The 17,087-nt window shown below is 33.0% G+C and overlaps 1 protein-coding gene across 8 annotated transcripts in view; it reads right to left on the reverse strand.

Annotated features, from left to right (window-relative positions):
- The window catches only part of arhgef12b (Rho guanine nucleotide exchange factor 12b), a 135,190-nt gene that overhangs the window by 10,030 nt on the left and 108,073 nt on the right, over positions 1-17,087 (reverse strand). For 4 of the 8 annotated variants that reach the window (XM_087254294.1, XM_087254290.1, XM_087254292.1 and 1 more), the window contains 13 exons: positions 16,532-16,686; positions 15,444-15,590; positions 15,271-15,356; positions 13,844-13,969; positions 13,650-13,764; positions 11,588-11,688; positions 11,417-11,494; positions 7,526-7,601; positions 7,142-7,309; positions 5,032-5,119; positions 2,700-2,777; positions 2,517-2,611; positions 153-413 (listed from right to left, as the gene is read on the reverse strand). In XM_087254294.1, the coding sequence (XP_087110420.1) occupies positions 153-413; positions 2,517-2,611; positions 2,700-2,777; positions 5,032-5,119; positions 7,142-7,309; positions 7,526-7,601; positions 11,417-11,494; positions 11,588-11,688; positions 13,650-13,764; positions 13,844-13,969; positions 15,271-15,356; positions 15,444-15,590; positions 16,532-16,686 (1,574 nt within the window). Of the gene's footprint in view, positions 1-152; positions 417-2,516; positions 2,612-2,699; positions 2,778-5,031; positions 5,120-7,141; positions 7,310-7,525; positions 7,602-11,416; positions 11,495-11,587; positions 11,689-13,649; positions 13,765-13,843; positions 13,970-15,270; positions 15,357-15,443; positions 15,591-16,531; positions 16,687-17,087 lie in introns of all 8 variants that reach the window. The other 4 variants (XM_087254293.1, XM_087254289.1, XM_087254291.1 and 1 more) reach the window with 1 other exon arrangement.

Consider the following 17,087-nt stretch of genomic DNA (forward strand, 5'->3'; position numbering starts at 1 on the left):
TGGAAGCCACTGATGTGCATTTTATGAGTTATCAAGGACCACCATTTCAACAGTATAAATTTTTTTTATATTCCATTGTAATGTTTGTATCTGATTATCAGTACGATGACAGGAAAGCTCATAGTTAGACAACAGCAGTGTTTTCTACTCACATGTCCTGAGAGCTTCATCAGCTATGAGCGGCTGCAGCTCGAAGACTTCGGCCTCGTCCTCATCGATGGCGATGCCGAGTCTGGAGCGCTGTTTCAGGAACGTCAGTCGATCGCTCAGATCTGCCACAACAAACGCTTCATCGTCTTCAGCCTGGTCCTGTAGAGAGTTTTCCTCCTCTTCTTCAGCCTCCTCATCAGATTTGGTCTCAAAGGGGTTGGTGCTGGGTAGTGGGGTTGGGATGACCTCAGTGTCGTCTTTTTCTACTGAAAATATAGAATGAAACTCACTTTTTAATTTTTTTATAATGTTTTTGAGGATGGATAATGTATGTTTTGCTAGTGCCAAAGCTACATCTAGTTAAACAACTACTATAGTAAAAATAGAGACCATTAGAAAATGTTCTCTGTATTTATCAGGTATTTGTTGTAAAATGAATAAATAAAAATGTGAGAATTGTAATATTTGTTTTATTTTATAAAAGTCTGGTGACACTTCCTTAGTAAGGCAAGGCAAGGCAAGTTTATTTATATAGCACATTTCATACACAATGGCAATTCAAAGTGCTTTACATAAACAAGAATTAAAGAAACAAGTAAAATAAAAATAAAAACAAATAATAAAAATGCGTAAAAACAAAACATAAAAACAGGTAAAATGTGATATAAAAGAATGAAGAAGAAGAGAAAAACATGATAGTGCAATCTGTCGGACGCAGCACAGTGCTCATTCAGTAAAGGCACAGCTAAACAGATGTGTTTTCAGTCTTGATTTGAATGTGCCTAATGTTGGAGCACATCTGATCATTTCTGGAAGCTGATTCCAGCAGCGAGGGGCATAGTGGCTGAAAGCCGATTTACCCTGCTTTGACTGAACTCTTGGAACTTCTAGTTTATATGATCCTAATGATCTGAGTGATCTGTTAGGTTTGTATTCAGTGAGCATATCTGTAATGTATTTAGGTCCTAGGCCATTTAGTGATTTATAGACCAGTAATAATACTTTAAAATCTATTCTGAATGTAACTGGCAGCCAGTGTAAAGACCTGAGGACAAGTGTGATGTGCTCTGATTTTCTGGTTCTGGTTAGAATTCTGGCTGCAACGTTCTGGATGAGCTGCAACTGTCTGACTGTCTTTGTAGGAAGACAGTCAGTAGTAGGTACTGTCATTCAGTGAGGGGTTTTCTCCCAGAAAATGACAGCTGGTCAGATTAATGTTTGCATTTGCTTGATTTCTTAAGTGCTAGATTTGTATAATGTTGCCTAATAATAAACATAAGTGATGTTTTATTTTTACATACATATGTCTGTTATGCTGAATGATGGCCGAACATTTTTTTTTATTATTATATCTATTATATTCATTATTATATTATAAACATCAATTTCAATTAACATTGTCATTTTTTGAGTATTTTTTAGAGTATTTAGAGTATTGAATAATTAAATGTAATTGTTTTTAAATTCTGTAAATTACTTTTAAAATAAAAAAGTTTTGTTTATTTAAGGAATGTGTATTTATATAGCGCATTAATCATGTATGGGCATACAACCATCACAATCATGAGAGGGGGTCTCTCCACACACCAACAGCGCCATTGCGCTCACCACACTTCAGCTATAGGTGGAGTGGAGAGATAGAGATAGAGCCAATTGGAAGGACATGATTGGGAGGCTATGATTACTAAGTGCTGGGACACTGGGGTTACAACCCCTATAAGAGAAGTGTCATGGGACTTTTAGGACCTCAGTTTAACGTCTCATAGTGTCCCTATTGCTTTACTGGGCCATTAGGACTGAACTCTGCTTAGCTTCAGTGAGTAAACAGTCTTGAGCTACAGGGTGATATTGGTGTAGGCATGTAGCATAGAATAACACAAAATATACCATGCTTTTATGTTTAATAAGTGATAAATGCTGTCTTATTTTTACATAAATATTCTATATCTGTTAAACTGAATGATAGCTGTACACTAAAACATTATATTCATTATTAGATTTATTAAGATCATCATATTATGTAAATTAACTGTCATTTAGAGCATTTATTTGCATATAATTAAGTGTATTTTTGTTTATTCTGTAAACTACTGATTCCATTTCTTCCCATTTTAAAATAAAATGTTCAATCATCAACACTTATTAAACAAGTCCAAAAGCTCTTTTTTATTTTAGGCAACAACAAATGAAAACATTTTTTATTTAAATTTGAGGAAATATCATAATAAATTAAAATCATGTTTAATTATTTTTAAGTGATCTATTAATATTTTCTGTAGTGTATATGAAGTACTTTATTTCCAGATTACCTGCTTAATATTTGCTCAAACATCTTTTAATAAAAACAAATGAAGGCAAATGTTTACCTGGAGACTGGATGCTCGCTAAAGTAATGGGTTCAGTGTCTTTGCTTAGCTTCTGAACACCAGAGTTGATCATCTCCACCTCTTCACGTTCCCCACTGTAAAACATGTTTTATAACATCACCTTATTGCCTACAAAGCAATTCTACAGTGCCTCTCTGGTAACACCTGAAAGCTTCAACTTACTCGGTCTGAGGTAATGGAATGATGTTGTGTAGTTTGGTCTTCATGCAGTCTGCTCTTTGTTTGATCAGACACTGCCACCTAGTGAGAAGAAAATCACAAATGATCAAAACCTGCAGCGAACAACAGACTATTTTACAAACAAGTAAAATTAAAGCTATTTAAAAAATCTGTTCATGTTTGTAATATAGCTAAAAGTAAAACATTTAATAAAAAATAAACAAAAACAAGTTAAAATAAAGTTACAAATACATATTTAATGGAAAACTTTGATTAGAAATGTAAACACCAACAACAATAAAAAATACAATTAAAATATTCTATAATATACTTTATATAACATCTATAAACCTATAGAAATATTACAAATTCAAGAACTAATAAAAATCACAAAAGCACATAAAATGAAAGATGTTTAACTTATATTACTTATATTTGTTGTCTACATTACCAAATAAACAACTTGGCTTTATTCACATACAAAGCACATGCAATGTAAGCATGTTAATGTTTCAAAACTAAAATCCAATATTGAAAAATAAATGGAAATAATGATCTATCGTCATTCAGGATAACAAATATATTTTTTTATTTTAATATATTATTTATGTAAAAATAAAACACAACACATTTACTGAGACCTCTAATTTTTTTAAAATACCAAAATATTAAAGGTGCAGTAGGCAATCTGCCACAATGCTAATCGGTTAGCATAAAACTCTGAAACACAATCCCTCCTCTGTCGTCCAAAGCCACGTGTCTTGAAACACGAGCGTGTGCACCTTAAAGATGACAGCAGAACCCTCTTATGTGTTGAGCTAAAGCAACTAGTGGTTGGCCAGCGGCGTGCAGGAATTACACTTATTACTAAGCCATAATTACATGCTATTTCTGACCGAATATTCAGAGCAGCATGGTAAACAATATAGGGAACGAGCCACTGGTTGTCATTGTTCAAAAATGAACCAATGTGACGTAAATATAAAACCAACTTTAGCTCAGTAAAGCAGGCTAGGCGAAATAGCGTTATTTACTGATGTTTTGTTGTTAAACTAAATATAAATCTACATTATCGATGCTGTAAAAGGACCTTATGAAACTGAAAATAGTCACATCAATTTATCGATGAAAGATTTCAGTGGCTGAACAACACTTCAGTGCATATAACCCATTCATAACAATGTACAACAGCTTTGCGTGAAGCTAAAATAGTTTTAAAACATAACATTACCTGTCTAAAAGAAATACTTCAGCCATGGTGTCATCCTTCTTCCAGCATGCAAAACTAACTCTCTCTCTCTGTCTCTCTCTCTCTCTCTCTCTCTCTCTCTCTCTCTCAATTCAATTAATTTTAATATAATTTTATAAAATTTAATTTGACAAATGTTACAAATGTATTGCCAAAGCATTTATAAAATTTACATAAAAATAAAAGAACATACATATTTATTAAAAAACACAGTAAACAAAGTAAATAGCAGTATTAAAAAAAAAAAAACTATATATAATATAATCTTTCTCTTTCTCCCTCTCGCTCTCTCTCTCACTCGCAGCGCGTGTACGTACAAACGGCAGAGCTGCATATAAACTGGTGCGCAGAAGTTCAAATTTGCATTTGCTGACAGACATTTTTTAGTTTTATGCCTTACCCAGAATATAAAAATACATGTAAAAACATTTAGATCATTTACTTTAATCATTACTTTTGCAATGAAATGAGACTTTCAACCAGCACAACAAATTTTTTTCCTGAAGACAATCACCTACTACACCTTTAAGTAAAAAAATATTTCAATAAGTAATAATTTTTCGATCAAATTCGTTTTATTTTAAGATTACTTTCTTGCTGACAAATGGCCAACAAACAGAATTGAAAGATAGCGGCACATTTATTTTGTTGCTGCTTTGTGATACTTAAATAGTGTCATCAAATAAAAAATATTTACTATAATAATACATATATAAAAAATAACACGGTTAAACATACATATGCATTCAGATATTCTCTATTAATCATGTTTTACAGGCTAAACATAGTGAGGTCAATCCAAAATCATTCAAAAAGTGCTCAGGGATAGCTTAATTAATGTGTTGCTGCTCTTTGTGTCAGAGATTCATCAGAATAAACAGCAAAAGTCAGTCTAAGGCACTCAAAAAATGTGGAAAAATATTAAAAAGCCTTTATTGACATAGCTATTAGAAGGAAAATCCATGTCAAAAAGGCTTTTTAATATTTTCTCCACATTTTTTGAGTGCCTCGGACTGACTTTTGCTGTTTACAGTGAACTGTTGCATTCTGGACCTGGCAGATGAAAATTTTACGTTCAACACTTACGTCTTTTGCTCTGATACGGTCTGGGCCATCAGCTCATAGATCTGGGCTCCATTATCAGACATCGACAGCACAAAGAACGACCTGTTGTCTGTAACACAGTCATTTCATGCTAGTTTAACTTTATCTTCATCAAGAACAAATTTCATACATAACATGATTCAGAAAAAAAAGACTTGACCCTTCTTAAAGGAATAGTTCACCCAAAAAGTAAGTTCTGTCACCATTTCCTCACCCTCAAGTGGCTCTAAATCCTTTTGAGTTTCTTTCCTCTACTAAACTCAAAAGATGCTATTTTGAAGAATGTTGACTACTATTGACTTCCATGGTATTTTTCATGGTATTTGTCTGTCAAACATTTCCCAAAATAAATTTTGTTGAACAGAGAAAAGAAACCACAAATTCATAAATTCATTATAAATAAATGGAGCAAATGATGGCAAAAAAAAAAGGTCAGAAATACAAACATATAATTTAGTATGAAAAGGACAAACAGTAAAACTAAATACATATGCATAACATACATACATAATATAGTAATACAGAGCCTATTTTTCTTCTTCTTCCTATTATTATTATTATTATTATTATTTTTATTATTATTACCAAGACTATTAGTAAGATCTGCAGTAATAATATACATAAAATATTACTATTAATATGTATTCATGCTGAATTAAAGGAGCAGTAGGAGATTGTCTTCAGAAACATTTTTTGTTGTGCTGGTTAAAAGTCTCTTCACATTCTAATAGTAATGATTAAAGTAAATGATCTAAATGTGTTAATTTGTATTTTTAATATTCTGGTTAAGGCATAGAACTAAAAACTGTTCATCCAATTAAATATTGTCGGGCCGACAAATAACTCAATTATGACAGGTAACTCAAACCGTTTCTGTGCAGCCCGTCATGCTGTCAGATCTACAGCTGACAGAGAGTGACATCAGGTAAACTCAGCAAGCATCAACCTGAACTTCTTTCTGAAAGACCAACGTGACCTTGTATCCATGAAAACATTGTTTTTTAAAAGGGCTTCTGCCAAAAATGCAGATTCAAAACTTTTCTAAATCTTGAATCTATATTAAAGATACTTTTGTACGCTGGAGGGAAATGACGTTATGCCATTTAAGTGGCTGAAAACATCCGGTGAAAGATCGACTATGTTTAAGTTCATGGAGTATTTTTTACAGCAACAATAATTGATAGATCTAAGCATTCATTTAGTTGTTCAAGTGTAAAAGGAGATTTTGTGCAGTGAGCACAATTCAAAATAAAAAGTCACTCGTTGTCTTGACGCCAATGTAATGTAAAAAGATGACAGGGTATTTCTGTTCTTAGAACTCATTTTTTTCTGATCTGATTTTTATTTAGTTAAATAACAAAACAGAAGTAAATGTGCTCTTCCGCCTAACCAGCTTTACTGAGGTGTAGTTTGATTTATCCTTGCACATTCTTGTGAAAAGCTCTCACTATAACGCTACTTTGAATATTGGGTCTGAAATAGTGTATACGAATGGCTTCTAAACAAGATTAGCACTATTGACAGTAAACGATGTTGTATTTTATAGTCATTGGCTGATTATATGATTTCACTATGTAGAGTTTGCAAACAGTACTTTTCCGAATTTATATTATTGTAATTGTGCCAATATAAAACCAACTTTACCCCAATGCCAGTTTTGGGGAAATACATTTCCTGCACCCCCCGGGCTGTCAACAACTATGCTGGACAAAGTGTATGTCTTCAAAGATTTTTCTAACTGGTGAATGACATGGTCTAGAGCTATATAAGGTTGTCTATCATCATCAGTTCATCATCTATTCGGTGCGGGTTCCATGGTATTTGATGGCAGTGAAGGGACGTAAGCTATTATGCTAACGCTAGCATTCTGGCAGATCACCTACTGCACCTTTAAAGAAAATGCTACAGAATATTTCTCTGTTTTTTGATAATTATAAGATCATTTGAAAAATAGTTTCGTTAACAGAAACCTTTAATTTAAATCTAAATTATTACACTGTGCATTTTTGACAAATGAGTCATATTTCATTTTGGGGTGAACTACAGCTTTAAGCATTCACATTGTCAGATTTTAACATCTCTGTTATCGTACCGGTGGCAACGGAGCGCACCATCACAGTGCTGAGCTTGATGATGGGGCTGAAGATGTGTTTGGTCTCAGCGGTGCCCGCCAGATTCTTACTGTGGCATTTTAAGATCAGCTTCTCATCCTGCCTTTGAAGTAGCACCAATATATCCTCCAGCAGCAACGTGTACAGCTCTGAAAACACACACGCACATGAAATCATTTCACAATGACATTACAAGACATCACTCGTTCACAGCATTCGGTTTTGCCTTGATGTCGCTTTGTGGCAAACACAGTCAAAAGTGATTTTCTTCTTCAGAATTACTGCACCTGTAAGAGATCTTTAGGATATTGACCTACTGTGAGTTTGGTCTATATATATTAATTCTGTAAAAAAGCCACACCCACCAATGGTTTTGTCTTTGTTGACCTTCCAGGACAGCGGCCCCTCGTGCACCATCTTCCTCTTGGTCAAGTCCAAGCTCTGGACATGGAGAGAAAAAAAAATCATGAAATAGATATAAAATGGTAAATGATATTTGTTAAATTAGCAGATGTCTTAACATTTAAATATGCATGCAACACATAAAAGGGTATAATAACTATTGTTAGTTAGTTTTTACATAGTTTTTATGCTATTTTACTGTTAGCAGGTGGCTTCTGAAAAGTATCAATAAAAAAGTAATTTGCTTAGAAAAGCTAATAAGAAAACACTTTTCAACCTGTTTGTGCAACGACATTTTTCTAAATAGTTTCATGCATGTAACCTTGTAAATAATGTCCTATACAAACTAGGCTTGGGCGGTATCCAAATTTTGATACCGCCAAACCTCCTCCCTATTTTACCCTGGTGTCCGGTATTACCATGCATAATAAAAAAATATATGATGTAAGGCTCAAACAGCGTCACCAAACTGTTGGCTTGTGCCTAAACCATTCAGAAACTGAATACCGGATATGCGACCTTTGCGTTCACCTGTGTGTCTTGTTCATTTTAGAGATCTGCGTGGGATGCTCTCTCTCTCTCCACCGTCTCTCTCTCTCTGTGCGTGTGTGTGTGTATGTTTGGGTTTTTCCAAATAAAGCGCAGGAGCGGTCAGTAACTTGAAAGAGAGCAGTCGCGCAGTCTAACAATCGTGCGTCGCTTGGTGCTGTCTCTCTCTCTCTCATTTACACACACACACACACACACACACACACACACACACACACACACACACACACACACACACACACACACACACACACACACACACACACACACACACACACACACACAGAAAGAGAGAGCACCAGACACACAGCATGCTCTCTTATTTACACACACAAACAGACACACACACACTGCTTGGTGCGCGACTCACCATCTTACCTCACCTCTCTCTCTCTCTCTCTCTCCTCCACACTGTACCGTGATGACAATCACGCATACGCATTTGTTGGCATTAAATAAATTATATTTTGTGGTTGTCTCCTATAAGAGCACTGCTTTTTATGACGGTATCACGGTATTGAAACTGACACCGCTGCTATTTTTAGATCCCACAGTATACCATATTACCGTATTACCGCTATATATACATATTTGAATATGTATATATGTTGTATGCGCCATTCAATGTAGAATTTGAACAGGAGGAGAACAATTAACATTCTAAATCAGGGGAGTCAAACTCTGTTCCTGGAGGGCCGCAGCTCTGCACAGTTTAGTTCCAACTCTAAGTAAACACACCTGATCATACTAATTGTACTTAGTACTTTAGGCTCGTTTGAAACCTACAGCTATGTGTGTTGGAGCAGAGTTGTAATTAAACTGTACAGGGCAGTTAAAAAAAAAGTCAGTTATTTCTATATTTTTCTGTGGCATGTCAGTTTGAAATATCAATTTACAATTTCAAACATTAGTTTTGTCATTAATTGTAATTATAAAGCGAGATTATTGTCTGCACAAGGAGTCTGACAACAGCCAAAGATGTGATCTGACCATCATCTTGTCTGTCTGGAATGACATGAAAAAACAACAAACTAAGACAAAATCAATCCAGAAGAACTTTGGTGACATCTCTAAGATACTTTAAAAAAAACCTACCTGTAAAGCAACAGTACTGTTCAAATGCTGTAAAATGATGATGCTTTCAAAAACAATGCGAAAACACATTTTATTTATCAATTAACTTTGTAGCGTGAGGGCACACGGGCAGGTGGTGTGAGTGCTAATTAACAACACCTGCACACATCACCTAACTCAAGTCTCACGGAGTAGCTCTGGATCTTAAAAGGAAGAGAGACTGCAGTGAATGACGAGAGAGGATCAGGCCTGGACACTTTGTTTTACATTTGCTTTTAGTTGGCGCAAGTCTCCACGAGGAGATGTTTGTCTCCATGTTTGTTTTATTTTTTATTAATAAATTATTTAATAGTTCATCAGAGCTCCTTCTTTGTGATGGCCAAGTGATCATCTAACTTCATTACAAACTTATATTAACTAAATCAAATCAACATTTGGTATGACCACATTTTGCACATACAACCCTTGCCTAAAGTCACTGAATATAGAGAAGAGGTAAGACTTTTTTCATACATAGCAATTGGTTTATGCATTATAGGCTTTACATTATATAGAGAAATAACAGATAAACTACTGCAATTTAGGTCAACGGATAAACAGCTCTCGTTAATAGCTCAGCATGCTTTGACTATCGTATTTTACACGAAACGCACAATTACCGGTAGAAATGACATTTAGCCCTACTCATCATTTTCTCTTTATATAGCCGTATATATGCCTATTACATGTTCCTAATACACTGTGATATAGCAGGGCTCGGATCGTATCGCATTACTTTTTTTCTACAATCGATCTGCTCCAGAGTTCGCTTTAATGGAGCCGAGACCACTTCATTCAGGCGATCTCGAAGTGATTGTTTTGGCAGGGATCTGAGTGCAATTGCTGGATTCACATATGCCAAACAAACCGCGGTAACTGGGCAGTTGAGACAGGTTCTAAAACAAAAATCTAGGTGTGAAAACACCCTAAAACACAAAAGATACTGGAACAATAATAGTTTAAAAAGTAAAAAAAAAAAAAAAAAAAAAAAGAATTATAATTCGAAGGAAGACATTGACGTTTAAAAAAAACTGAACTGAAACTAAATTACAAATAAACTTGCTAGAGTTAATTTACGTCCTGGAGCTAAATTATTTCTATTATTATTTTAGTGATCTGCTTGAGAAAGGTCAATTTATTTTCATGCTTTTAATTTAAGCGCCCTTTGGACCATGCAAAGGACCATTGCTCTGTGTTTTGCTGGTAATGTCTTTAAATAAATAATTATTTAGGCCTATTTAATTATTTATTTATGTACTTATTTATCTTTAAGACAAAAAATGAGAAAAATAAAAATCAACAGAAAAAATAAGTAAATGAAAACTGTAAATGAAAAAGCTTATTTATTGGCTGTCTTAGTCCTATCACTTTAAATTAACAAACACCGTACATCTTTCTATATTAGGCTAAAACACTGCTTTATTTATTTATTTATTTATTTATTTATTTATTTATTTATTTATTTATTTGTGTATGTTTGCATGTTTGTACTTTTATTTTAGACGTCTTTTATTTCTTTAGCTTTAATTTTCAAATATAACCCTCATTGCACATTGCACAGTTTACAATGATAATAAAGCTTGTTAACATGTTTTAATGATTAATGAAGGAATTGTAATGCTTTATTTCATTATTTCATTTTCATTTACAAGTACGAGTGTATACAGCTACTGTATATTTCTGTCCATTCGCATACCGTCCCTTTGTGCACACTGACGGCATAGTCGCAAACTGCTTTTATACCTTAAAACACATTCATAATCCCTTAATACTGTGGCGTTAATGGTCATTTTAAAGTGTCACCCACTGTAGGTAATTTTAAAGCTAATGTTTGGAAATGTAAACTGATATTTAAAAAAAATAAATATATAAATAACTAAGTTTAGTCTTATTGTCTGTAAGTTGTAGACAAAGAATAAATAATATTTGCCAGATCAGTAGATATTAATATGTAAAATATTACTACTGATATAATATTTGTATTTTTGCTAATGAAAACACAAAAATAAAGTAACATGGTAGAAAAATATGTCGTATAGTCAACAATTTGGTAAAATTTACAAATATCTTAATATTTAAAGATAATTATTTATTATTTATTATTGTGTTGATAGGAGAACACTTGTGCACCTTATTGTACTTTTTTTTTTATTTTTTTTTTATAGGTTCTAGGTTAATAAGCGTGCTCTGACCTTGAACTCTGCGATCATGGGGTTTTCGCTCTGCTTCAGTGAGGACAGGTCCAGTCTTCTCTGGTAGTCCTCCAGCCTCTGGGGGCAGCAGAAAGTCAGAATCATGGTTTGATTGTGTCAGATTGTGTGGACTGAGCTAAAGTCAGGTTTTCCACTGTATTATCTGCTAACCTGCTTGTTTTCGGCTTCCTTCACCTCCTGGTTGACGTGAGTGAGGATCTTTCTACAGCATTCGCCAGCCCGTTTCACTTTACTTCTCTCCTCAGAGTCCTCTGCCATCCAACAACAAGAATCATTGAAGGATTACAGACTTACACAGCTAAATATTTCTGTCATTTAGCCTGCCACCATTATTACACAATCAGTTTATTACATCAATCTGTTTAAAAAGTTTCAAATCCACAATCGAATACTTTCATTCAACAGTACGCAATGTTAGGTAACACTTTATCTTAAGTCACAATTCACACTATAAACAAACCATTAACTAAGACTATTAGCTCAATAAACTACTAATTTGCTGCTAATTTATGGTTAGTAATGTGGTAGTTGGGTTTAGGTAATTGGTAGGATTGGGGATGTAGATTAAGATCATACTTTATAAATATTACTAAACAGTTTATATCTTAATAATGGGCAGGTAATAAGCTAGTAGTTATTAGCACAAATTGTGACAAACTAAAGTTTGTGATGGAATTTGCATTATTGCATCTAACATTTTATATACATGGCTATTGAATCTGTTCTCTTTTTATTTTATGTTCTTTGTATTACCAGACAGCTTTAAATGACAGTTGTATGATGTGTGGCTGTTATGTGTTATGTTTATGTCCTCAAGTCTTTCCTTACACAGTCACACTAGCAAAGTTTTTCCTCTGAAGGCAACTAGAATCAGTACTTCTGCGAATGTGTGATGCAGGATGTGTGAAAAGGGTCTTAAGATCAATCTGGCAAAAACCGACCGCGATACAGACATCTGTGCTGTCACTGTAATAGAAGACGAGTTTTAGTTTTAGAGACTCATATGGCACCATGCATTTTTTCCTCATAAAACTGATTTAAATGGTAAATAAAATATGTCAGATTTGATTAAAATATATCAAATATTTTATTTAATAATATAATATAGTAGTATAGTGTATATTATTTATTATAATGCAAAAATTGTATTTTATATATATATATATATATATATATATATATATATATATATATATATATACATATACATATATATATATATATATATATATATATATATATATATATATATATATATATATTATTAGTATGTATTACAATGTAGTCATAATGAAAATGAAATAAAACTGGGGACAATATTAATATTTTATAATATGTTTATTATTTGTATTTTTACTGATGAAAACGACAAAAGCGTGAAGGAAGTTTGTCAGTTTAACAAATTATGCAATTTTACTCATTTTATTTTTTGAGGACATGGTCAATAATAGTTGTTAATTTAGCACATATCTCATCATTCATTCATTTTCTTGTCGGCTTAGTCCCTTTATTAATCCGAGGTCGCCACAGCGGAATGAACCGCCAACTTATCCAGCACGTTTTTACGCAGCGGATACCCTTCAAGCCGCAACCCATCTCTGGGAAAATATCTCAGCATATTAATTGTTGTTATTATTATTAATATTATTTAAAGACATTTAAGAAATGTACAGATGCTGTAATATTTGAACATATTTCATTACTTAAATGATGTATTTGTGATCATCAAAAGACAGCAGTAAATAGTTGTTAATGTAGCAGATATATCAATGCTTGAAATATTATTTCAAATAGGATCCAAAACAAAATTGTTATTTTATCAGAATTACAGATTTACACTGTAATATTTCAAATAATATTATTAATTGTAATATTCATTTTAGCTGAGATAAATAAACAACACTGTATAGGATTCAATCTAGAGTTCAATTAAGCAGAGATTTCAATATTTAAATTTATGTGTAACTTATTTAAAAAGTGGAAAAAACGAACACATATAATATATAAAATATTATTAATAATTAAGTGTATTTTTTACTGATGGAAAAAACAACATCGTAAAATAAATCTGCCACAATTAGAGACATTTCAATATTAGAAAATGAAATGAATAATTATAATCTCTTGTATTAATGTCACACTAAACAACAAATGTACCAACATTTTTTAATATAACACAAGTTCAAATGAGTGCTAAATAAAGCTGATGAACCTGTGTATTTGGCGATGTTCTCCAGCAGAAGAGGATACTTTGTGAGTCGTAACGTCTCCACAGGAATAATGTCTTTCAACTGCAGCCTGCGACAATGACGGTTGCTCTCTGTCTCCTACAATAAAACACTTCGACATTAAAGATATAATGGCTAGATAGGAAACACAAGGATAATTAAACCAGCATCATCTGACCTGTATGAAGGCATTGAAGCGCTGGTCTTTCTTCTGTTTGCTCTTGATGAGCTCCAGGGCGAAGGGCTGGTTACTGCAGTAGGTGCCCACCGCTCTCTTGATCTTATCCTCCTCTTCTTCACTGAACTGTGGATAAAGACATAGGTGAATGTGAAACTAATGCTAACTGGTTTTAGTCGAGTATGATGCTCATGCTGTCTGTAAGAAGTTCATTCACTCGCAATTTAAAAGATAATTTAAGGAGAGCACAAAGAACTTTAGTGGTGCAATAAAAATAATTAGTATTTAATAAATAAAGAGATATGTGGAGACAGGTATTATTATTTCATGTATTTGAACACACCATGTTTGCTATTGTTTTTTTTTTTTAAGTAGTTTTTTTTTCGATTCTTTTCTCAACACAAAGGCTGACATTTTGAAAAATGTTAAAAACCAGAGTTCCATTATATATATGTTTTTCCTACTATGGAAGTCAGCAGTTACTGATTTCTAACATTGTTCAAAAGGTTTGTTTGAGTTTAAAAGAAAAACAAAGTAACTCATAAAGGTTTAAAACCACTTGAGAGAGAGTACATTTTTATTTTTGAGTGAACTATCCCATAAAACAATTTATTTCATAATATTTATCATCATTAACTTTTTTGATCACCAGCCACTGTGGCTAGTAGATTTCTAACATTACTAGCCACTCGCAATTTTTACTAGCCACAATTTTGTTGTTAGGAAAATATATTTTATATGCATAAATTAAACTTAGGCATGCTAAAAATGACTTGATTTAGATTTTGTTATGTAGACATGCCCCCTCATTCATTACACTTTTTGTGTGTGTTGTGTTTGAGCTTGCTTGTGTCATATTGCAATTAGTTTTTAATTCACATGACTTTTCAGCGCTCAAAATTAAGGATTTACCAAATGTATCTCTGACCACACCAAAAATAAATAATTATTTCTGAGGCACAAATTTTAAATATGTCAAAACAAGCAAAATATAGCTGTATACATGCTCTTTTTCTTAAATAAATTACAATTAAAAAAGCACAGCAATCTGTTCAGCAGGCTAAAGTTCCCAGATTACCAGTTTACTACACAAAAATGAGGAGTTAATCTCATATTAAAGCAATGTTATTGTAAAAAAAAAATAATTAAACCATATTACAAAAATAAAATAACTGCAAGCAAGAGAAAGCAGGTGAAAAACATACTGTGAGTCATAATGAAAGGATGATCACGTACACAGTCATACTCTCATCATCCTCTCATTCGGTATTCACCTGCTTTCTTTTGCTCGCGCAAACACAGTTATTTTACTGTTTGCATTACTTAATTCAGTTCATAGAATATATGACATGTCCAAAAAAACTTTTTTTTTTGCATCATGGATCTCTCTTTAACACATATTTGCTGCAGTTTCTCTGCCGTCTTACCCAGGAAAGCAGATCATCTCCTATTGAGTCAATGAGAGCGGTCTCGTTCTTCTTCCGTACGGCGGCCATTTGTTCGGTTAAAGACACTGAGGTGAGAAAAGAAGGAAGACTGTGTTAGGAAGGAGTGTTTGTTTCAGATGTTCACTGATTTTCGGTGTTCTGAGAAGATTTACAGTGCAGCTGAACGATCTCCTCCAGGTTGCTGAAGATGTTTTTGATGTCTGCAGGAGGAAGGATGGCATCTCTGATCAGCGGCTGGTAAAATAAATTCTCCAGAACCTTCATCATTCGAAGGTGTGCTCGCTCCGTGTAGAACAGCTCTGAGGGAGATATTACAGAGACAGTTTTTCAGTTTAATTAAAATATACGTAACAATAAATTGATATTTAAATAAACACAAAAACAAATAAGGCACACATTTGCAATTATGGAATTTACAAAACAATTCTGATCAATTCTACAATAACAACAACTGAAGATGAAATCATAGAGCCAGAGGTATGAAAACAGACCAGATGCATCTTATATTAAGTCAGACAAACTATTTGAGATCACATGTATGCAAAAAGAATTTGATCATCTTTAAATGCCATTGAAATTTATAGAATTCTTAAATAAGACAAAGTTCATTATGTTAGTGTACTAATATTTATAACACTTTATTTGAAATACACTTTTAAAATATACTTACTCTGTAATAGCACTAAAAAATGTTACTTAAAAAAAAAAAAGCTACAAAAATGAAACTAATTATAAGCATGAATGTTGTGGCAAATATTGGATAACGCAATCTCATATTTAAAGATTTTCCAGTGTGAACCGGATATACTGCAGATCTTCATTTAAGTATGATGACGCATTTCCAGCTGAGATGGAATATTGAGTAAGGGCGGGGCTATTTCGGAGCACCTCCTCTTATTTTTAATTCGCAGCAAACTAATGGCTGGAGGGGTGTGTCTAAGAATATTTCGCCCTAGCCGTCAAACTGACATCATCAGAAGATTACTGCCACTGATAAGATTTTGATTTAAGCGCTGAAAAAATAAATAAATTCAGTGAACTTACTTGCACAGATAGTAAAATGAACACGGTGAATTTTGATTTCATGTAGACATTTATAAAGAACAAAGATAAACTAAAATATAGTTCATATTATGAAGCGGGTACACCATATATGGTTGTCTATATAAAATGTTATGTAACATTATATAAAATTATACATAAATCAAATCTAAACTAAATATTTCAGAAAGTTGCTCACCATTGATGACTTCTTGTCTCTTAATTTCCTGAGGAGTGAGTGTGGACAGGACGTCTCTGCTCACTAGTGTCTGCCAGTTTGGAGGCTCGAGTTCGGCTTCAACACACTGATCATCTTCACTCTGCACCTCTCCAGAGCCCAGCGGATCCATCCTGCTGCTCAAACACACCACAAATTGATTAAAACAGGCCTAACGCAATGTAGAAAACTTCAACATAACTTATTAGCATGTGAACAAAAAAAGCCAAATGTCCAAACCAAATTTCATGCAGTTTTTTCACAATATTCTGTATTTTGTTCTAATTTTCTTGTGTTTTATGATTAATAAAAAAAACTGTTCAAATTAATTAATAAAACTTTAATCACACTTTATTTAATCTTTAAAAATGTATATATATATATATATATATATATATATATATATATATATATATATATATATATATATATATATATATATATATATATATATATATATATATATATATATCTATTAGGGATGTGCGGAGCAGCCGGTATTTGTATTTGTATTTTTTGAGGGGGGAAAAGTATTTGT

Source organism: Danio rerio, chromosome 5 (assembly GCF_052040795.2).
Source record: "Danio rerio strain M-AB ecotype USA chromosome 5, GRCz13ab, whole genome shotgun sequence".
Classification (NCBI taxonomy): domain Eukaryota; kingdom Metazoa; phylum Chordata; class Actinopteri; order Cypriniformes; family Danionidae; genus Danio; species Danio rerio.